The 23,570-nt window shown below is 44.1% G+C and overlaps 1 protein-coding gene across 1 annotated transcript in view; it reads right to left on the reverse strand.

Moving 5' to 3' along the window:
• AMOTL1 (angiomotin like 1) overlaps positions 1-23,570 on the reverse strand; it is an 89,066-nt gene that overhangs the window by 47,749 nt on the left and 17,747 nt on the right. Inside the window, exons 2-4 of the mRNA XM_069469051.1 lie at positions 17,081-17,230; positions 11,904-12,822; positions 366-657 (exon numbers count right to left, since the gene is read on the reverse strand). Of these exons, the coding sequence (XP_069325152.1) occupies positions 366-657; positions 11,904-12,763 (1,152 nt within the window). The 5' untranslated portion in view covers positions 12,764-12,822; positions 17,081-17,230. The remainder of the gene's footprint in view (positions 1-365; positions 658-11,903; positions 12,823-17,080; positions 17,231-23,570) is intronic.

Below are 23,570 nucleotides of genomic sequence, written 5' to 3' on the forward strand. Positions count from 1 at the left end.
ATTCATTCCTCTGTGTTAACTCTCGGGGTTCCCTCTTCCACACTTGTCCACCTGGGGAAATCCTACGTAGCCTCTGAGTCTCCGATCAAAGGCTACCTCCGCTGTACCTACTGTGGCTCCTTCACACTCCACTGCAGGTGCCAGCTTAGGCGACTCTCTCGCCTTTAGGAGAGTAAGCTCCTCCAAGGCAGGCACTGGGTCATACTTATTTTTGTCTCCCTAAAGCCTTGCACAATGCCTGGCATAAAAGGGCCCTAGTTAAATGTTGGCAAGTAAGTGAGCAAATCAACCCCACATGACCAGGTAAAGAATTCTGCTCCTTCCAGAGGACCTTCTCCTGCCCATTACCCCAGGAAGTCACGCACCTTGTGGAGCTTGTCAGCGTTGTCATAGTAACCCTGAAGTTCCTGGTGAAGCACCCGGTTCTCCTCTGTTAGTATCTCCACCATTTGCTGGGCTCGCTCCACAATCGCAAAGGCATCTGGCCCAAGCTGCTGGCTGGGGGAGGCGGCCGGCGGGGGATGTGGGGCGGCCAGGGTCATCGGCAGTGGGAGCGGCAAGGAGACGGAGTGCAGCGGCCCGCTGATGGAGGAGGTCTGGGAGGACACCGGGCTGTGCTGCTGCACCGTCGCCGGGAACGGAAGTTGGCATGGGCGGCTGCAGGGCAACAGAAGACCAGCAATCAGATCCAGGGGAAGTGGTGGGCACAGGAAGGAAGCCCCACCAATACTGGCACTGCCGATGGCTTCGTGGCCAGAGGTCACCAATGCGCTTCCCAGTGCGCAGTGTTCCCTGTGCTCCCCTCTGATTCAGCACCGTTCTGGCTACTGGGGAAACAGCAAACAAGACAGACCCAGCCCCTGCTCTGAGAAGCTTACATTCTAGGGGAGAGAAACAGGCAAGCCCTCCAACGATAAACAGACAAAGCCAAGTATCAAAAAGTAATGAGTACTCTCCAAAGAATAAAGCGGAGTGATGCAAAGGGGAATGACTGAGTGGCTACTTCCTGCCGAGAGGTCAGGGAAGGAGTCTCTGAGAAGCAGAGGTTTGCGCTGACGTCCGCATGGCAGACGAGAAGGAACCCGTGGTTTGGACAGAGGAGGTGAAGAAGTGAGGGAAAGGAGTTTTCCAGGGAGAACTCGGCTTGTATCCTAGAGGTAGAGGTGAGCACAGATGAGTCTGCAGCTTCCTCCTTTTAACATTTATTTAACTCTGGGATTTGTAAGTCACTTATGGTCAATGACAGGCTCTCAGTCATCTTTTCTGTTATGTTACAAGGAAAACCCAAAGGGGGCAAAAATCAGATGATAGTGCTTTCTTGATGCCAGCCTAAGTCATCAATGTCGGTGGCTACCTACCTGAGTGAGGATGCAAGAAAAGTATGTTTAAGGGACAGAAAAAGAAGGGCTTTTTCAAAATGCGAAGTCTTCTATCACACAGGGAGCACTGGCCTCACAAACAACTCCCATCACATTCACGCTAATAAACACCACATTACGACGGATGATGTGCACGAAGGAGAACAAACATCTACTCCTTGGCCCCACCACTTAGCCAGCCGGGGCTGGTGGGCTCAGAGGTCTGTATAAGCAGATCTGTGCTCAGTGTGAACGAGGGGCAAAGAGTGTTGGGAGAGAACAGGACAATTTCATACAAAATCATACCAGTGCGACACAACGGCCTATCCTCAGCCTGCAAAGACTAATGTATTGATGGGGCACCATTAGCATAAATACTTCCTAGTAATGAGGACACAAAGGAAAGTGAAAAAGAGGAGACGGGAGACATTTATTGAGAAACTTCTTGTGAAGAGAATTCCATGCTATATAATTGTCTATTTGTGAGCCTATTTCCTCTATTAGGTCATAAAATCAGAGCGCAAGTAAGCATCCTGCGTCTCAGTTTCCTGGGATCACAATGCCACTTAGACAGTTGTTAAAGGATTTAAGGAGTTTGTAAAAAGTCTGATATACAGTAAGCACTGGACAAATGTTAGCTGTTATCACCATTACTATAATTATTATCATTGTATCCTACAGCCCCTAATATAGAGCCGAGCACTGTGCATTCATGAGAAGCCCAGTAAATTTTTTCTGATATGGCTAACATTTATTGAGCACTTTTTACATTCCAGCCACTGTGGCATCTGCTACTATGTGCACCGTCTCATTTTGACTTTTATAAAACAGATATCATTATTAGTCCATTTGAACAAGGAAAACAAGGCACAGAATGGTAACTTGCAAAATATAAAACAAAGACAATAGGACCATGGAAGAGATTCAAGCCTGGACTGTCCATTTCCAGAGTCCCTGGAGCTCACGACTTCCCCCACTGGTGAGAGCAGGGAGGGGCAGCAGCTGGCCTTTGGTCCCGTGCTCCTGGGTTTCTAACACCTTCCTGTGGCTCAGCCTGAGCCACCATCATATCCACTATTCACACCCAAACGCAAAAGCACCAGAACTTTCTGTAGGTTCAAGCAGCCTCAGGGTAAGCAGGAGGGCTAGACACCTGCTTCTGAGTTGTTTTTCTTGGACTATCACTTACATTCAACATAATCGTTTCATAGTTAATGTCTTGTCTACAGAGAGCACTCAACTAACATTTACTGAGGGGCTACGCTCTCTGCCAGGCACTGTCATCACCTTGCTGAATCCTCACAAAAAACAGAGGCAGGCTCCATTATCCCCACTTTCATGAGAAAATATAGGTTCTGGAGGTCAAATAACAGGTCCTACTTCTTTCTCAAGGAACCAAATGAGCCTTGGAACACACAGGAAGTGAACTTTTTCCATCTGCCACCGAGCCAACCAGTTATTTAAATATATTTGAGCAGAGCTGAAGGAGCCTCTTCTCCCCAAGGTCACAGTTATGTATGGAAAACAGGAATTATACGATTTAAACAGCCATACTGAAGAGATAAAATAGCCTCGCAGGCTGGCCCTCCACTGTGAGTGTTCGGGACCATGCCGTGCAGAGCTCAGCTCCTAGAATTGGCACCCATTTCTTTCCTCTGAACTTACCACCTGAATCACCCTCCTGACAACCTACCACCACTGGCTTTATATTACTTGTTCTCCTGAATTTTTATTTAAATATAATATTATAATACTTAATATTTCATACATGTGTCTTTTCTCCCTAATGTTGCCTAATCATTAGCATGCAAGTTTTCTAGGGATAGAAAATTGTGACTTATACTGAGCTGGCGCCCAGTAAATTTTCACCCATTGATTTAGTACCTAAGCTCAAGAGTAAGGCAGATCATATTTGCTTGATGAATTTTCCAAGAATGGATAAACCTTCAACATTGTATTAAGGAAGAGATCTCTGGCATTTACATTTGTTCTGGATATGCAGGTAGACAGACTCTCAAATCATGAAGTTGCCAACATAATAACACAGCCCCATGCCACTGCCCGTCTTCTCCTGTATTTGGGGTCACAGAGCACAGCTCAAACTGGAGTAATGACGTTATTTGGAGTCGGGAAATAAGGTCATCAGTGATACGTAATTAACAGTCTTACACAACAAGCCTTCGTAAATAAACTTACGTTTTTACATTATTCTGCAAATAAATGTGCGTTGAATAAACTGTACTTTACATCTACTGTGTCATTTAATTCCCACAAGCTTGGGCATTCACTGCTTTCATTCCATATATAATATTATCCTATATTATAAATATGCAAATTAAGGCTCAGAGGACACACATGACAAACCACAGACCTCACAGTCTATACAAAGCAAAAAATGGGCCTTAAGCCCACCATACTCCTACCTCACCAGAGTGCCTGGCCACGTTCCTTAACATGGGGTCTCCTTGTTTTTTTGCCTTAGGGTTGAATTCCAGCTCTGCTTCTTTAGCCATGTAACCATGGATAAGTTTTTAACCTCTTCCTCACCTTGAAGTGGTGATAATAATAATACCTACCTCACAGAGCTGATGTGAGAATTAAATGAGAGGATATGCTTAGTGTCTGTCTCTAGGAAAGCACTTAATAACTGTTGGCCTCTGTTATCACCACACACTGCTGGCTAATGGGTGTTAGAAGAAAGGCAAGAAGCACTACCCTTGGGTCTTCCCTTCTTCTTCAAAACTCTGTGGTAGGAATCGCAGTCCCTGCTCCCAAAGCCTCCGGAGGAATCACGGCACACCCAGCACACCCACCGCGCAGGTCCAGGGTGATGTCAGTGCACTCTCTCTCGGACACACTTTCTCACTCCTCGTCCTGCACTGTCCGAAACAGTAGCCACCAGCCACAGGTGGCTACTGAGCACCTGAAACTAGCTAGTCCAAACTGAGACATAGGACAGCAGAATTTGAAGACTTAGTACAATAAATGTAAAATAGCTCAGTAATAGTTTTTATATTGATTACCTGTGGAGATGATAATATTTTGGATATAATGGGTTAACTAAAATATGTTTTTAAAATGTTTTAAAGTGGGTTAACTGAAATAGGCTTTAATATTAAGTTCATCTGTTTTTTTTAACTTTTTAAAATGTGGTGACTAAAAAATCTTAAATGAGACATGTGGCTCATACTATGTTTCTATTGGCCAGTGCTGCCTTAGACCACAGCACATGTACAGAGGGCCTCATTTTGGAAAGCCGACTCCAGAATTCAGTCAGCAGTGGGGCAATTCATGCAGACAAGCTGTTCCCACTCTGTGGTTCCAGATCCTTCATGGTGATCAGCAAGCTATATTCAATACATTAAATTCTATGTTTATCTACAATTAGGCCATCAGGCTAATACTGAATAAAAATTGCTTATTTGAAAAAATTTTGCAAAACATGATAGGAAAAGAAAAATCAATGGGCAAATAGACAAAGGATATGGTCAAGAGGAAACGAAAGTGGCTAAATACACATTTTCCAGTGCAAACTTATTTGCAGAGAAATAAAAATCAAAATTTTTTTTTTCAGTTTATCTATATGAACAATTCAGTTCCACAAGCTTTTCCCCCAAGGGAAATTTTTTTTTTTTTTAATTTCTCAAGCTATGATACGTGTTAGGATTTCATCTGTGTAAAAAACAACACATAGAATGAAGACTAGAAGGAACTATTAACACAAGTGAAGGCTGACTGTCTGCCAGTGATGGTACTAGGGATGTTTTTTCTATTCTTCATACTTTTCTGTTATTAATACATTTTATACGTGAACATGCACGGCTACTTAAAAAAATTCATTATCTAAGTAAATACATGTAACATTATAGAAAAATAGAAAACAAATTTTAAAAGTAAGCATTGTTATTTTAATAGTCAGAAAAAAGTTAAATAAAATTTTAAGTGAGATGTAATAATAAAGGGCTTCTTGGCTGTGAAAAGGTTCAAATTTGAATACTTCTCACTCATAAAAATGCCTCATATTTATGACACCCTGAAACTTTGCAGCTTACAGTATTTTCTCATAATTTTCTGATCCTCGAAGCAACATAGTGAACAACAGAGTGTTTAACAATGGGAAGGTAATTTCTATTTTCCTTCTTTTTGGGGGTGGGGTAGAGTGGGAGTTACCTATATTTCTAAATTTTATACAATGAACATGTTTTATTTATGTAAGGAAGAAAATCAGATTTTGGAAAAATCAGCTATAACAGGTTGAAGATAAGGAAACTTAAGCTCTGAGAACGTATGCAATTTGCTACAAGATGGAACAGCCAGAACTCAAACCCCCTGGAATCTTCTTTTCCCAAACCCATGGAACTCCCCATCTGGACCCCTTTGGACATGCAGCATAAGTCTCATAAATGTTCAAATTAAGACTCCACTCCTGGGTAAACTAAGATCAAAACAATTGCTATACAGGGTTGATATAGATAATCCTCCTGTTTAGAGAAGTCACTCATTTAATGCACTACAGCTGGAATTGTGTTAGGTTTCCTGAGAAAGTAACCTGAACTTGACCCTAGCTTCTTGAAAGTCCCATGCTGCAGAGATGTTTCTCGGGACACACAGGGCATTTTACTTGGCTCAGCCAGCCATAATTCAGCCTAAAAACTGTAGAAACTCCTGAGTTCCAATGCTGGTACTTAAAACACATGTTTAGCTGGTGGCATTTAAATAAAGCTCTATGGCCTTATTTTTGTTAAGTGAAATGCATAGTTTTTAATCCAACAGCTGGGTTTGGCTTACCTTCTTTTTTCGTTCCCCAAAGCAATTCATTTTCACAACCATATAAACTGCAAATCATAATTCCCCATTCTGGAAACAGACACTTACTCCCCAAATGTTCCTCCCTCCTCCAGCCATTCCCAAGTCAAAGTAAGATGGGACCACCAAACCTCCTTTCTTGTAATATGGCACACTCCAAACACAGAGCCCACCAGGATTAAGAACTGTTATTTAGCACATATCTTCATGTTTGTTCATGTTTTAAACTGTACTCTAGGTGCACTGCAGGGCTGATGTGGGTTCCTTCCTGGCATGTGTTGTTATCTTTAATTTGCCACAGGTATTCTTGAGCAATCCCTCCTCCCTGCACTGTCAGTTAGCATGTTCCCAGTCAGTATCTTTGACTCTATCCTAAATAAAACAAAATCAGGTGGTTTTATGGGAGAAAATGCATAGTGCATTTTTAGGGAAACAGGCTCCCTCAGTTAATGCAGGGCACTGTAAGTCCCCTACCCTGATGAGAAGGAAGGTTGTGCCGATGACTGGCCTGTGATAAAAGGTGAGAAGCCTGCTCTTGGAGAGAAATCCACAGCTCCCGACATCATCTTATAAGATGTTTTTATCAGCCTAAGACAGAAGGGCTGGGCCAAACACTACCATTTCATGCTTTTACAAAGTATAAAAGTGTATCTATACACCAAAAATCAAATTAATATTAATATATTCATAAACAAGATATTAATAAACAGTTACCACTCTTCTCTCTGCTTTCAAGGAGCTAGTAAATCAAACCCCTGTGCTGAACAGACAAGACTGAACCAAGACAAAGGGCCAAAAAGCGAATGCACAGGCTCAGAGACTCATCCACACGAGTCACTCTTAGTCTTTTCCCAAGATGATACTGCCTAAAACATGCACATTAGCCTTAAATTCATTATTTATCACCTTCCATAACTAAAACGTTCTCCTAAAAATGTCTAAAAGAAGACACACACCCTCCACCCAGTCCTTACCTCCAAATGAAAGCAAACCAAAAGACAAACTAAAGCCCACACCCCAGAGCTGTCAGCAAGGTTAAATTTGCCTCTACAGTCTTCCAGGATATCCAGAGAAAAAGGTGCATGCAGAAGGCTTTCCTCCTGGAGTCTGGAATATTTAATCACAATTCTGGTCCTTCTGAAGAAAACAGAGGTGAGCAGAGCACAGGCTAGACATCACTTGTGATATATTCTATAAATCTGATTAGAAATTCCCCAAATAAAAATTTAAATCTGTGTCGCCACTGCAACGTACAGTGGCCAAGTGTTTTTACACTTATGGGAGGGCACAGCATACAGCAAAGAGATCCAGGTTTGCACCCTGGGTGTTGCACTTCCAAGCCGCTGACCAACTTACTTTAACCTCTATCTCTAAGCCTAGGTTTTCATCATATGTAAAAATGGGGATATTCATAGTACTTACCCCTTAGAATTGTAAAGATTAAGGAAGATAACCCACACGAAGTGCCTGGCCCACAGCAGGCACTTGGTGAAGGTTCAGTCCCACTGCTACCACCACTACACCCCCACTGCTCCACCGTCACCTGCTAAGGGTGAAACAGAGCTCTGGAATATGGAAAATCAGAGCAAGCGTTAGGGAAAGCAGGTTAGTTTATGAATTAAAATATATCAACCATTTGAACAAAAGACATGAAGAGCCAATTTTCAAGATCAAATAAATCTAATCAGTAAAACGTGCCTCCCTCAAAAAACTAAGCTAGCTAGTAACTACAAATTAAAATAGAAAGTTAACACTATTTGCCTATTGAATTAGCAAAGTTTTATAGTGACTAGTGTTGGTCAAAGTGCAGTAAAACAGGCACTGTAATATTTTTACAAACCTATCTGGCATCAGAAGCCATTAAATGTTCACCATAATTTATCCCATAATTTCATTCCTAAATAATGATCCCTAAAGAAGTCAGCCAAACTATGGAAAATTTGATATACATGATGGTGTTCATCACTACATTATTTATAGAGAAACCAGTATAATTTATATACTGTCTGAAGTATCATACAGCAATAAAAAGGTTGTTATAAAAATAATGAAGGAGTGTGGAAAAGAGCTTCTGATTCAGTGTTATCTAAAAAAAGCTAAAATGCTAAACTAAATATAATTCATGATTATAATGTGAAAAAATTAATTTGTATAGGAAAAATGTAAGTGGTTATATTAGGAAAGTAGAATATAGTAAGTAATTTTTTTAGCATCTCTAGTTTCCCAATTTTTGAAATATGGACAGTTTTCTTTGGAAAACAAATATACGTCTTGATTAACTTACTCCAAATTGCTTTGATAAAAATCAGATGAGCCACCAGTATTCACTCATGCGTTCATTTCCACTGGTAGTGCAGACTGCATAGGCCAAGTCACTACTTCTGGAAGTGCTCTGCTGCCTCAAAGTGAGGCAGAATTAATAGCCAAACGCTTGGCTTTTGGGGGCTGGGGGAATTCTCCATAGTAACAACCTGTCTAAGTCCCATCTTGTTCTCATTCCTTTCCATTTCTACTTTCAAGTTGAGGAAAAAGTAAAATGGAGGAAGAGGAAAACCAGAGCCTTCATCCCTGGCCAGCACATATTCCCTGCAGACCCCCGTCCCCACCAGCCACAGGAGCCCGTCCGTGACACAGGCCACGGTGGTGCAAGGAAACCAAGCCTTGGCTAGGGCCTCTCCAAGGGCGTTCCCATGAAAGCAGCCTGAAGGGCTTTATAATCAATCACCTACTAGACATCTCCATCTTTAGCACATCAGAGCAGGTGAGAGAATTTGTAAGCTATGGTGAGTCAGGAATGATGGCATGAAATCCCAATTCTTTAAAAAAAAAAAAAAAAAGCAAAAACAAATCCCAATTCTTATTCCTCTCATAGGTTCTATCACTTGTCTCTTTGGACCTTTCTGTCTCTAGGCAAAAAGGAGTGAAGTCTCAACAGTGTAATGGTTTGGATCAAACCACTGAACATTCATTCCCTACTGAGCCCATGTGCGCAGCACCAGCCAGGGAGACAGACTCTGTGATCTCGGTTAGAGGTCTCTCCTTTTAGCCCAGGACTCTATGCAATGGTATATGCAATGGTCTGTACCCAACAGCCTGCAGCTTTCTAAGCCATCACTGTCAATGACAAACAGATAACCCTTTAAGCACAAGGGAATATGTTGGTGAAATTAAAAGGAGCCCTGCTTGTCTCCTGGGTGACAGGTAAGTTGAACATCACACACTGCTGAGTTTCAGGTCCAACCCTGGGAGTTCAGGCTGCGTACATGTGTCTGAGCAGGGCTGGTGGATGCAACGTTGTTTACCCAGTTAGCCAGGGGCTGCACCGCTGGAGCCAGGCTGGCTGGCCATGGCCAGGCTCACAAAGGGGCCTTGTGGCGCTCGAGCCCAGCCTCAACAGCCTGTCTGTTACATCTCCTGAGACATCTGATGTGTCATGTCAGCCTGGCTGCCAAGCCTGGCAGTCAGCTCAAATCCCTCACACATTTCTTCTTTTCTCTAATGTCATAACTTTGAGACAAGTGACACTTTCCCCAAATAACCGGGGAGACCCCCAAAAAGTGTTCCCCATTCCCCTGACTGTTTCTCCCACCTCATATCACACCTATTGCCAAGTGACAAAAGGCAAAGAGATCCACTGTACGCACTGCTGTTTCACAAACAGTAAAACGAAACAGAGGACAGAGACTTCATTTGGGGATAGTTTCCCCTCTATCAAGCTCTAGAGGCTGAGTTAAGGAAAAAGAGTAAAATATCATAAACCAAACTCTGGTACAATTCTGAAGTAACATCATGGGTTATTTTAAACAGCTGCAATAAAGGAACGTGATGCAAATACCAGAGATATGGTAGTTTTTTAGTTGAAATTTCTCCTTTGGAGAAATTAGGAACAGTAACAGGGGAAGAAGAAGAGCCCCGGGGCCTCCTCGTGGAGTCAGATTATGCCAACTTCAGGAAGAATGAGGTCTGCCGCCTGGCTGAGGTCGAACAGTTGGTTATGCTGCTTTGGGGCTCGCATCCCCAGCCTAATGTGGGGAAGTGTGTCAGCCGCGGGGCAGTCAGTGGCAGACCAGCCAGCTCTCCCTCTGCCAAGCCCCCGTCACTCCGTTTTCAGAACATGTACAGCCAAGGTATGTCCTGCACACAGCCACTGGGGTCGCGTGGGAAAACTCTAGCTCGTTCAATTTAGAAACAGATAAATAAAGCCCTCCATGAGAATGACATATCCAATAATAAGCAGTGGCCACTTGTCTTCTCTGCTCATGCTCCCTGCTCCCCCTGCACAAGATCAGCAACATCTAAACACCGGGGACTCCTAAAGTGTGATCTTCTGACCCAGCTTCTCTCCTGAGAGTTTGATTTTTAATTGCCTTATTTCCAGATGCCCTGTTCCTCAACTTCCGTATCTAACCGATCACTAAATCCTGTCAATTCTTTTTCCCTGCCTCTCTAAACGTATTATGCTCCTCGATGCTCACTGCCCAAGCTTCACCCATTCTCATCTGGACTAGTGAGAGTGCCCCTGCAGGTCCTCATGGCCTTCGTCTCCCTTTCCTCGAGTTCATCGTGTGCTGCCACTGAAGTCAGCTGTTAGATGTCAGCATCCAGTCCCTACCCCAAAACACTGCCTTTCCCAGTGGCTTATGGATACATTCCAAGCTCCTTAGTATGGTGCTCAGAGACCTTCACCAACTGGTCTCAACCTCCCAGTGCGAACACACCTTCCGCCACTTCCAGCACACCCTGGCACACCAGTGCTCGGCATCACTGCATTGTTCCAGACAAGCCTTCGTTCATGGCCGCTCTGAGAAACGGCCCCCCCTCTGCACAGTACATCCTGCTACTTCATCTCTACCCACAAGTCCTACTTGTCCCTCAAGACCCAACTCAAATGTTACCTCCTCTGGGAAGCTCTCCCCAATCCCTCCAAAGCTGTGAGTCCTGCCCTTCTGTCCGTTTCCCTAGCACTCTGCACACTTCTATCCTAAGACGGCATGTTGAACAGCAGTGATCTGTTTACTTGATGGTTTCCCCAGGGACAATGCAATAAGGTCCTTGAGGGCAGGAATCGTATCTTTATCCCTGCACCTGGAACAGGGTTGCAGAGTGGAATATACACTCGGTAAGTGCTGCTGGATCCATCAATCAGCCAGAAGAATCCACGTGAAGGCTGTAGGGGGAATTAGGGCGAGGGAGTGAAAGATTTTGATGTCAGGATATGCGTCTAGCCCCCTGCTGCCTCAGACTTGTGTGCTATGGAAATTTATTAATCTCTCCAGACTTCAGTTGCTCATCTGTTGAATGAGGGGTGGGACTATGTGATTTCTACAGTCCTGGCATTCAGACTACATTTTCCTTTAAAATCTACAATGAAAAGGACTATAAAACCCTTGGTAATAATATGTTCCAGGAGTTTGGATGCTCTCCACAAAGCCAGAGGAAAATTGCTACTTTGCCAGGCCACTAGGCAGAGCTCCCAAGGACGGCTAACAACTGAGGTTCCTCTCCTGTACTCATAATCCCCAACTGCCCTCTGTTACGTTTGGAGAAAATCCCTGGTTGCCCTCTACTCTGTTTCACTCCACATATTTTGGCTTCAAAAAGTGGCTTAATAAATATTACACATAAGAAAAAAAAAAACCTGATGACAAAAATCTAACATACCCTGAAAATAATAAGTGCTGATAACGTGACTTGCTGAATTTTGAAAAGCCGAATTAAACCTCTAGGCCTGATACTCACCTCGTTACCCCATACTCCGGGGGTGGCTGGTACCGCAGGACGGCCACTTCTGTTCTCGCAGGCTGAGGAGCAGGGTAAGGCTTGACCATCTCATGAAGCATCCCAGGGTGCTGGTCACTGTAGAAAAGTCCATGCTCCTGGGTCTTGCTGACTGGGGACATCATTTGCTTGGTCTTGAAGGGGTACTCGGGTGGAGGACCTCGAGGGTCCAGCACTTTACCTGCAGGCTGGGCCGGGGAGGGTCCACTTCCCGCTTTGAAGCCCTTCCCATTCCCTGAGCCAGGGAGGTGTTGCTTAGCACCATTCCTCTCCAGTGACAGCTGCATGATCCTCTCACTGAGCGAGCGGACGTGGCCCTGCTTCAGTTCTTTCAGCGCTTCGTCCTTGTGCACCTGTCCACTGTTGGCACGGTTCACCGTGGGCCTCCCCTCAGTCCGGGACTTCTGACTGGTGCCCCCAGCCATGTAGTAACCGTGGCCCACTGCTCCCTGCTGCTGCTGCTGCTGCTGCCCCCTGAAGAACTGTGACTGGGCTTTAGCCTCCTCGTAAGTGGGCAGTTCCTCATTGTTCTGCTGAGGCTGTGTGGACCGGACCTGTTTCTCCATCACCGTATTGTCCACCTGGTGTTCTTGACCCTGCGGTTCCTGGCGTGCCGACTGGTAGACCATTTGTGGGTCTTCTTGAGAGAGGTTTTCCGTGGAAGAAAAGTTGTTTGTAGGGTGGGCTGGTCCTGCGCTCCCTGTGGCCTGGTGCTGAATGGCCAGCAAGTTCATGTTCTCGGTCGGGGTGCCATAGCGCAGTTGTTCCTGGATCAGCCGCTGCAATACTGTGCCAGCTGCCGCATCCTCGGAACCTCTCATTTCCACCTCTGAGATCCTCAGGAAGTTTGGGGAGTGGAAGTTACGAAGAGGATCCTCAGCTAAAAGAGAAACATAAGGAAAGAGCATTAGGCTGTTCCACAGGAGACATGTATCTGTGAGTATGTAGTGGATGATTAACCTTCTAACTACAGTAGCCTTTAAAGGCAAGACTCCAAACACCATCACCTTCACTGACCAGGCAACGTCTCCTGGATGTGCTTCTCCAACTCAGAGTGACTCTACTCCCTCTCCCTCTCCTCCTGCTTCCTCCTAAACTTTGCTCCAGCCTTCAACCCTTGCCTTTCCTTTACTCTCCCCATTGGTCGCTTTTCTTCGTCACATAAACACACCTAAGTCTTTCCCATCTTAAAAAAAATACAGGTGAAAACCAAAATTGAACAAAAAGAAACCACCTTTTCTTGGCCCTCCCATATACCTCTAACTGCCACGTGTATCTCTCTTTCGTTCTCTTCCAGTTGTCTTCTGTAAGCACCCTACACTTGCCATCTCTGCTTCCTAAATGCTCCATCCACTGCCCTCTCCGCTGCTCTGATCAGTAACCAAATCCAATGAGAATTTTCCAGCTCTCAGGTTTCATACCTAACCTTTCTGAAGCAATAGATGTGGCTACTCACCCTCTTTCTGAAATGCTCTCCTGCCTCAGCCTCCAGGTCACCCCTCTTCCTGGTTCTGGCTCCTCTCTGTACACGCCTTCTCTGGCTCCCTTCTCTCACCTGGCCCTCAAATCCTGGTGTTTCCCACAGCTCTGTCCTGTGTGCTCTTCCACCCTCATGCAACAGAATCTCCCTGCACCACCTGCACCACCACACCCATCCCTCGTCTCCAACAACTGACTCATGGCCCACATATCTGCCACTACCAGCTGATGGCCCCTGAGGCCTTCTAGCTCAACATATCTTCCTTGCCTCCAGTGCTTACCCACCCACCCCAATGCCAGTATCCCCTACCTCGTCTACTTTCTGTAAAGCCAGAGACCTGGGAGTTTTCCAAAATCCCTTCCTCTCCCTTACCCTGAACATTCAGTTAGTTGTTGCCTGTCAATTCTACTTTCCCAACATCTCTGCCAACCCTCTTTCTTATTCCTGTGCCAATCTCCAAGTTCCTCATTAATAATCACAATACAACCAGCAAGAATCCCTTAAATGAGTATATAGATGTGCCAGGTATTATACTGAATTCTCTCCAGGTGTTATTTCATTTATTCCACATACAATCCTAAGAGGCAGATATTAATTCCCCCAATTTACAGATGGGAGAGAAGTTCAGAGAGGGTAAATCACAGAGGCCACAGAGGAAGAAGAGGCAGAGCCAGGATCTGACACAAAATCTGTTTTCTTCCACAATGTTACAAGCCCTCAGTGTTTCATACCCAGGCCATTCCAACAGCCTCCTTCTCTATTTCCCTGACTCTAGTCTCATTCACACTTCCAAACCCACTCCTCGGACCCCAATCTATCTTCCATACTACCTTGAAAGATTATTCCACGAGGAAAATCTAATCGCGTCATGTCACTCTTCTGTACAAAATTCCTCAATGATCAATTACAGGATGAAACTGACATTCTATCACATGGTGTAGCAGGTACTGCCCAGCTTTCTAGCAACATTTCATGCTGCCCCCAGCCCCCACTGGCAACCCCTTAGAATTTAAGCTCCAGCAATATGTAAGTACATACAGTTTCTAAGACATGCTGGCTCTCTCCAGTCCCTAGATCTTTGATTGCATTCTTCCCTCTGCCTAGAAATCTGCATCGCACCATATCTCTTGGGAAATTCTTAGACATGCTTCAAGTCATAGCTCCAGAGCTACCTTCTGAGTAAAAACTTTCCTGCTGCAGCCCAGCAGGCTTGAGCCCTCCTTCTCCAATGACCCTACTCCATTTGTATACGTCTATACTGGAGCAATTAGCACAGTAGATGGCAATTATTATTTACACAAGACTTGAAACTCCTTAAAGACAAGGATCACGTCTTCTCATCTGGATCTCCCCAGCACAAAGCCCAATGCCTGCAAGTAACGGGGGCTCAGACATGTAAAAGTAAAAGAGTACCTATATGAGCTTCATGAAATGTAACACTTAGCCCATTTTACAATAATACTATTAAGTAGTGCATTAAGGATATTACATAGCATTGTGAGAGTAAAAATTCTACCACTTACTATGGGCATGACCTTGTGCAAATCACTTACTTTCTCTGAGCCCAATATCCTCAACCATAAATTAATGGAGCTGGACTAGATCATCTCTAGGCAGCCTTCACGTGTACAGTTTCATGCCTTGATGGCTCTGTGGTTTTATATTCACATAGGAGCACAATCATTTTCCAAAAAAAGTCTTTCTTCCCCAAGTACATATTTTTTTCCCTATAAATGGCAGCCTCATCATATGAGTCATCCAGATAGAAATTTCATATTCACTTTTGACCTTTTCTCTCCTTCACTCCCCACATTTAATCAACTGTCAAGCTGGTTTTTCTGAGTCCACAGTGAAATGAGAAAAATGAAGGTGATGTGATATGCTTACAAGATATATACACGTATGCATATTAATACTTCCACATGTGTACGTACGTAGACACGTGCCATTAGAAGGTTTACAACTGTCTTTTTTGGGTAAGGACTGTCAAGGATTATATCTCTCTTACTTTTTTGATATTAAAATATGAAAAAAGGTATATAACAGCAGATGACATGTTTAGTGCCCTTGCAATAGCAAAACACTGCAACTCTGTGTTGGTCCCCTAATTTTCATTAAGAAATTTCACATTTGTGATAGTTAGAAATTGGATCCAAGCCCTAGTTTCTGCACCAACCTGCTCCCCATCAGTCCCTTCTCCCATACCCTCGGCCACTCTGCAGGGCCTGGTCCTCCTTACCAACTGCTTACACGTCCCAAATTCCCTCCCAATATCTCTTGTCTCTGGCCTCTTGTCCTTTCAATCCCTACTGGACTGACCACCTCTCTTGCTCTACCAGATTCAGCTCCAGGGGGCAGAGTTTTGTCGCTGTATCCACGTGCTGTCTCCTCAGTACCTAGAACCCTGCCCTGACACACAGAAGGCGTTCAGGACATGATTGCTGAGGAAATTTAAAAATTTTATAGACTGGTTCCTGAAGCTCAACTTTGATCATATAGATCCCCCCTGTCACCCCCACCCCCAGCAAAATCTCACCTCTGTGGCTTCTCTGAACCTCACTCCTCTGAAAAATGGGGACACTTCATAGCTACCTCATAGGAACACATGTAAAGTAAATTCACACTTATCCTTTCACTTCAGAGAATGTATACTATAACTGAGATATAAACCCAAGTTTAACAATAAAAAGTTTTAAACAATAGAAATAGATCATTAATAGTCCACACAAGATGAATTGCCAAATAATTGTAATAAACAGTGAACAACCCAAGGAGAGAGAGATCTATGTCAGTTGGACTGTGGATGGGTCCACTCATTCCCTTCACAGGTATCTACTGCAAACCTACCATATTTCAGGCACCGGGCTAGGTGCTGGGTTATGAGACTAAAGAGGATATCGTCCTTACCCTCAGGGTAACTGATCTGAAAGGCTTACTGGAACAAGCACATTCAAGTAAGAATAAAGATTTTTAAATAATACTTGAATAAAAATTCAAATAAAAATATATTTCCAAAGGAAAATGATTTATTTGGATGAATAATAAAGGACTGGATCTCAACAAGCATGAAAACTGTTGAACTTCTTTTTCACTGAAGTAAGAGAAAAATGAGTTATAAGCACATTTGGCAAGAACCATGACATCCTTCCCTAAAGTGGTTTTAAAGATAACCTCATAGTTTTACCAGTCTCAAAAGCCCTCAAAAATAGATAGGAAGTTCTTACAAAGGAGACAGTTCCTTCCCTACTTTAGTTTTGAATTATTTCTTCTGAACTCCTGAATTATTTGCCAAAAGAGATAAAAATAAGAGCAGAGAAAGAAAAAGGAAATGAAAGATTCTGAAAAACGGTAGGAAAAAGCATTTAGGAATTAGATAGAGAAAAAATATGGGGAAAATGGTATAATTCTTAAGTTCTTACATACTTAGGTATGACTCTCTAAGAATCACACAATAGAGTAAAATAGTCTGTTAACACTATAGCACCACATAATTAAAAATAAGGTACCTATCAACAAAGAAACAACCAATAATCCAATATGCTGATTTTTAAAACAATATTAGAGAATACGGAAAAATCTGAATCACGCAGAAGAGCTAAAAATGAGAAATATAAGATCATTTTGCTTTTCCAACACAAGTGCCAGTAAAAGGACTTACCAACTTTTTCCCTGATGCTGCTGTTTGCCTCCACTGTCAAAGCAGATGCCTCATACCTCCCAGAATAGAGCTGAAAGTCTGGGGGAAAGTAGTTGGGGTCTTCTGGAATCTGGCCAGGACTGCTGGGGCTGTAACAGACAGGCGGGAGCCCTGGGGGAGAGAAAGCAAAGTGAACATGGGTGCCAACAAAGCCCTCCCTCCTTCCTGCGTGACTCACAGGAGCCCAGGAAGCATTCACCCACATCTCCACTCGCAGTGGGAGCTCTGTCTTTTTGATTCATAAAATTCCTAAGTTACTATTCAGAATTATCACAAGTCCAGCCACCCACCAAAATGACCCATGAAATCAACATAACAATCTTCGAGACACGCTGAGAGAAGGCACGAATGCTTTCACGCAACCCGGTTCCAAGGGCAGCACAGGCACCACCAGTCAAAGTCAAGTCCTCTGGGGGTGAATGCGTCACAAAGTCCGGAGCGGTCAAGGTGGAGATAGAAAGAGGGACGTGGGGAGGCCAGAGAAGGAAAACTATAGTGGGAAGAGCAGCTGTCTCTAAAACATATAAGAGATACAGAGAGGGGTGGTCATTTTGCCAGACCATGTGTTGGCAAGAGAATGTCCCAGCGCAGGACAGAGCACTCCGCCCCCTTCAAAGGCTTCTAGAGTCTCATGTTGCCGCATGGAGCTGGGGCTAAGGGTTCTGGTCCTCTGCCAAGCACTGGCCTTTCAACTCCAGTTTATCTGCTTCACACACAAACCAGAGTGTGCTTCCTGTTCCAATTAAACGTGACACCGTATTCAGTCCTTCAGTCACTGAACATGAGATACCACCACAATAACACTGATACCGCACATACAACATCCGTGGGAACATTCAGCAGGAGAGGCCCAGGCTGTTTTCCCTCTCTGCACTGATTTCTCTGCATGGGCGCCAACCTGAAGGCTTTTTTCACTAAAGTAACTTAGTTTACTCTGGGGAAAGAGTCATACAATTTTTCTTTTCATTAAAATCCTTGCCCCAAAGATAACTGCACTAGAAGAAAAATAATGTTTTTCAGCAATCTCTTCAAACAGGTAATTTGAAATTTCTGGCTAGGTTTGTTATATACCCACTTCCCACAAGGCCAAAGCTAGTAGAAGTGACTAAATTAATTATACTAAAAGGCCATTAGATGGGAATGTACCTCAACACGTGAAATAGTATTTGCATGTGTGGTCACATGTGTCACAGGCACGTTTGGACTAGAGAGAAAAAAGATTTTGACAACTAGGATATTTATCTGTAAATTTAAAATAAATATGGTGGTGACTCTCACCTTATAGATGAATATAAACTGCATATGAATGGCACATTATACGAAGATCAGTCTAGAACTACAGTTCCAGAGCATAAGACAGGACCAGTCAAGCCTTTTCTTTTTGGCCCACCTATAAGGACTACCCTGAAAGAAACTCAGCCCCTTTCTGGCCCTCATTCTCTATATCTATGAATCTAAAAGTCCAGGGCTAAAATTAGGCAACATAGATGATGGCCTCAATCCAAAAGCAAATCCTGACCTGGCTTCTACTTTCAGGCAGGTGGGAAATGGTGGAAAACTAGAGAGGTGCAAGGTGCAACTTTGGTTGCACACAAGAATCACCTGGGAAACTTAAAATCCCAGTACTCACCCAGAATAGGCCTCACCCAGACCTATTCAATAAGAACCTCCGGAGATAGGACCAAGGCATCTGTATTTTATAAAACTCTACAAACGATTCCAATGTGCAGCCAAAGGTCCACTAAGCTAGAGGGAGAAAGCACATATAGGCACAAACAAAACAACATAACACAAAACACCTTTCTGTTCCTTCACCTCCATCCCTCCCCACCAAATGAGAATAAGAGAAGAGTGGAGAGCCCATATGGTTCAATCAACAAACGTGTTGTGATTTCTTAAAATAGATACTGAGTCAGGAATAGCATGTGCCAGCATATTACAAACTTTGGGTAATACCACCCAGTCACACGACTAAAAATTTTAAACGATAACAATGCAAACTGCTAATAAAATTGAGACCCAACTAAGAAAAAGATATGTGTGTATATATGTGTGTGTGTGTGTGTATGCATATAAAGGAGATGTAGGGGTGTGTGTGTTTGTGTGTGTGCATGTTTTCAATATGGAGTTCGATATGGACCGCTGCACTAAGCCATTCACAGTCGCTACAACATTGGTGTGAGTTACTTTTCCACACCTTACCCCATGGCCTGCCAACTGAGAGTAGGTGCAAGAGCCACAGAACACTACACACAGAGGGCAGTACTTAAAGAGGGGCCTGAGCACAGAGGACACCAAAGATATGCCGCCTTTCACCATTTTTCCCCTATGTTATGAAAGAACTGAAACACTTCACATACACATACAGACACACACCCCCATCCGGACTGAAGGACAGGATGCCCAACTACATGGCAATGGTCACTTAGGACGTCTGCTTTTTCTACACACACTTGGGGACCCACACGTTCACTGAGTCCCATTCCCACTGCTGCCCACCACTCCTCAGTGCTGATAAAGGCAGGACAGCTGAGCAGATGACAAGAATAGCTCCTGCAGACAGACAGGCCCAGGTACCATCCGCTCCACTAAAGCTAAGAGACAGCCAGGGAAATTATCCCAGCATAGACACAGCCTGAAGGAATCACTTTAACCACTAGTTTTCTCACTTGGTGCTTCACAAAGGCTGCACCGGAGTCCTGGGCCATACAGCAAAAATCTAAGAGAGGCCCCATCCCATCCCACGTGTACACGTGTACTTAATCCTTGTCCACCTATTTTAGTTCATTGTCTTCCCTGGGAACTCCTATAGCACAAATTGAGTCTCTTTTCTTAGGCCAAATGCAGGGTCCATGACCTAACCGACAGAGTCAAGGATATCTGAAATGAGGAATTGAAAGGAACCTTTGGCATGAGGGGGAATGCTGTTTTCTTTGTTAGCCATTCATACTCGGGAGCAAGAGCTGTGAGAAACCACAGACGGCTCCCAGATACCACCACCACCACCCAGAAAGGCCCTGCAGGGCCTGGCTTGGGCCCAGGGGCTAATAAGTAACAGGGCCAGTTTTCAAGGGGGCCCACAGCCTGTCAAGATTTCTGCTGGCTCAACAGTGTTTCAGATCAGAACCTTGTCTAAGGATTACCACTCACTCAGCTTTAGCCTCCAAGGGGAACGTGGCAAAAGCCACAGAAAACAAGCTAAGGTCAGTGAAGGAGTCGGCTCTCCAGGAAGTCTCTTGCTGGGGAGAGGCAAATACAGCCCCCACGGCCCTGCCCTGGAAGAAATCTAGAGATGCTGCACTCAGCCAAGAGTGAAATTCTAAAATGCTAGTTTCAGTGTTCGACATTCCTGCTGTATATCAACTACAACCCATTTCACCATGAATGGTTCCTTTTTCTTTACATAATCTCTATGTCATCTGTCACCAGAAGACTCCTTTGCTTCTCTCTCTCTAAGCGTGACTGCTGTGGGCCTTGCTTCTGAAAACTTCTTCCCCATTAGGGTTGCATGCGTTACTTTCTTTGTAACTGTCCAGGGGCCTTTAGGTAACATGACCCTGAACAAGATTTTTTTTTCCTTCCTTAGTAGTGGCAATAACAAAAGTCCTCATTGTTGAAGGCAAAATGAATTAAGGTAAAATGAAGTGAGCTGTCTGGGGAGGCAAGAGGCACAACGAGGAACCCTGGTGAGCTGCTCCACTGCTTCACCTGCCACTGGAACACTAATTCCCAACGATCAGCTACTGCATCTGTCCACAGGCCAATATAACAGGCTCAGAAGGCTCCTTCTGGTTTAAACCCTGGAGGATATGAAACCGTCACCTCACTATCACCCAACATACACAACTGGGAAACCTCCGTCCTGAAGTTCCACTTCCAGAATGCCACTCCCTCACACACAGCCATTGGGCTATAACTTCAGGGCTGGGGTTTGTGTATTTATCAAGGCATCTGGAATCAGCTCCGCACCCCCCTTCGCCGTCCATAGCCTTGTGGTCCCCTCAGCACCCCAGTATCCCCTGAACACGGCATCATCATTCTCCAAGTGTCATCCTCTGGCTTTGCACACAGCCCCAGCTACTTTAAAGTTCATCCCAGTAAAGGTATTAATATCTCTTCAATTTACCTCCTCTACGATGCCCGCTGCCCCCTCACACACACTGGCCTCCCTTCCCTCAACTGCCACCACAATTATGATCCAAGCACACAAAAACTGGCACTTGAACTTCAACTGCCTAGTATTTAATATAGCCGCTTTCATATAGCTACTAGGCTGGTGTCATTGCCCTGGTAAAGACATAAGCCCTTTGAAGGCAGGCACCATACCCTGTACTTGCTAATTTCTGCAAGTATGCAGCATGTAAGTATATGTCCTCTCACTACTTGCTGACTGATGGCAAGAACATGGCATTATTCTCTGGAATAGTCTCAATACCAAGTAAGAGTTTAAAGAAAAGGTCAAAGATCCCTTCAAAGCCAATCTCTGAAAGTTCCAGATAATTCCTGGACCTTTCAGCTCCCTAAGAGGAGGGAGCACTTACTTTGTAGCTGATACTGGTGCTTTGAGGTCTGCAGGTCAGACACCCATCCCTCAAAGACACCACTAACTGCAAAACAACTTCCAGGTGTTATGTCACCAAAGTGCAAAACTTCTGCCAGCTACATGTAATCCAAAACCTCCTAATGCATTTAAAAACAATTTCACTGTCTAGATTAGAATAGCTTCCTATAACTTCACAACAGAAATTTTAACCACAGCAACAAACAATTCTGTGGCTTTTACCTTTCCTTTGAAAGAGCTAAGGAATTTGCTGAGTGTGCCAGTAGCCTCAAAGTTAAATGGAAGCAATCAAGCCTTTTGATTCTGGCAGAACTCGGTTTTTCTAGGGAGTGGAATACTGTGCTCAGGGAGACAGATGCCCTGGAAACAATGTTTAGGAGGGGCCTGGAAACCCTATGACCAGTACCTGAAAAGTCAGTTCCAGTCTGTTCATGACTCCCCATGGGAAAACAAGCCAGCTTATTCGGATTAGCCAATCCACAATCCGGGTACCTGAGACCTGAGTAAAAGCATAGACAGGCAACTACCCTCCTCTACAAACACCTGCACAAAACACACACAGTTTAAAAAAGGAAACAGGAATCTCCACCACTAAACCAAAAGCACACACTGGAATGTTTTCTCACTCTCTTTTCCCCAAGGAATCATTATGTGAAACCCCAGATTTAGGGTAAGGGGTTGGGAGGAGGGGTTTCCCAGATTCCCAAACCCTACACGGTATGGTCTTCCAAATGGGCATCAAACTTGAATTATAATCCCTGGACCAATACATCTATTTTAGAAACAAGTGAAATCCATACACCAATAGCTATTTAATTTAGACTTTCTCAACGTGGGATGTGTGATGAGTAACTTTAAACTTGTCCAAAGTTTAACTTTATAATGCTTACTCAGAAATATCTCTGAGATATTATCAGTGTGAACTAAAATGTAGAACATATGCTTAACCTTTAAAGTAACAATTGAGTTCAAGAGAACACAGTGATAGGAGCTATAAATATCAAGAAATGAGTAAGACGGTCCTTGGCCCTAGGATATTATGATTTGGTTCCAGAGCCCAACATGAACACAACTACCCAAATTTCACTGCCATTGCTGAGTAAGTGATCTCTTAAAGGGCCATAATGCTTTGGAGGCCCAGGGGTAATTTGTTAGTACCTGTTGACCGAAGGAAGGGATATGGAGCTGCGATGACAAAGAAAAGGGACATGTGAGCTGAACTGGAGGAGGGGAGAGGGTGATAGTGAGAGAAGATCAGTCCAGCTTGAGAAAAGCAGAAGCATCAGACTGAGTCATGGAAGTGTTTCACCTCTTTGAGGAATAGAGAGATCAGTGTAGCTTAGCTATGGATAAGGAAGATGAAGCTACATGTGCAGACCCAGAATCCAGTTATTTATTGAGAGGAGGAGAGAGAAGTTAGAAGCATTAGTACATCATTTTTGTAACACTACAGAACTGAAAAATAAATTAGAGATTAGATGGTTTAACTTCTAACTACCTACCACATGCTTTTCCTGCTACGCAATCACCTAGGTAAAATACTTTCAATGCTAGGGAACACTGGACACACTGTGTAAGTCTTGGGGGCAGGTTCTACCTTCCACTACAGAAACCAGAGGGTCCCTTCCCTGTTCCAGCAGTTAGGATGACCTGGGCTCAGTCAACTGGATATTGACTGAATCTTGAGGAAATGACACAAAGACAAAAGGGAGCTGATAAATTATCCATAGTAGCACTATCACCAGGAGTCCAGGAGTAGCGGTGGTTTCCATGGTGACCTCATGCTAAGGAGACAAGCAGCAAATCCCTGGCTGTGTTCCCAGTGTATCTTTGCTTAGGATCCTGCCCGTTTTCTGAGCCTTCTCGTCAATTTGTGAGCTGCTCAATATA

This window comes from Eulemur rufifrons, chromosome 6, assembly GCF_041146395.1.
Source record: "Eulemur rufifrons isolate Redbay chromosome 6, OSU_ERuf_1, whole genome shotgun sequence".
Taxonomy (NCBI): domain Eukaryota; kingdom Metazoa; phylum Chordata; class Mammalia; order Primates; family Lemuridae; genus Eulemur; species Eulemur rufifrons.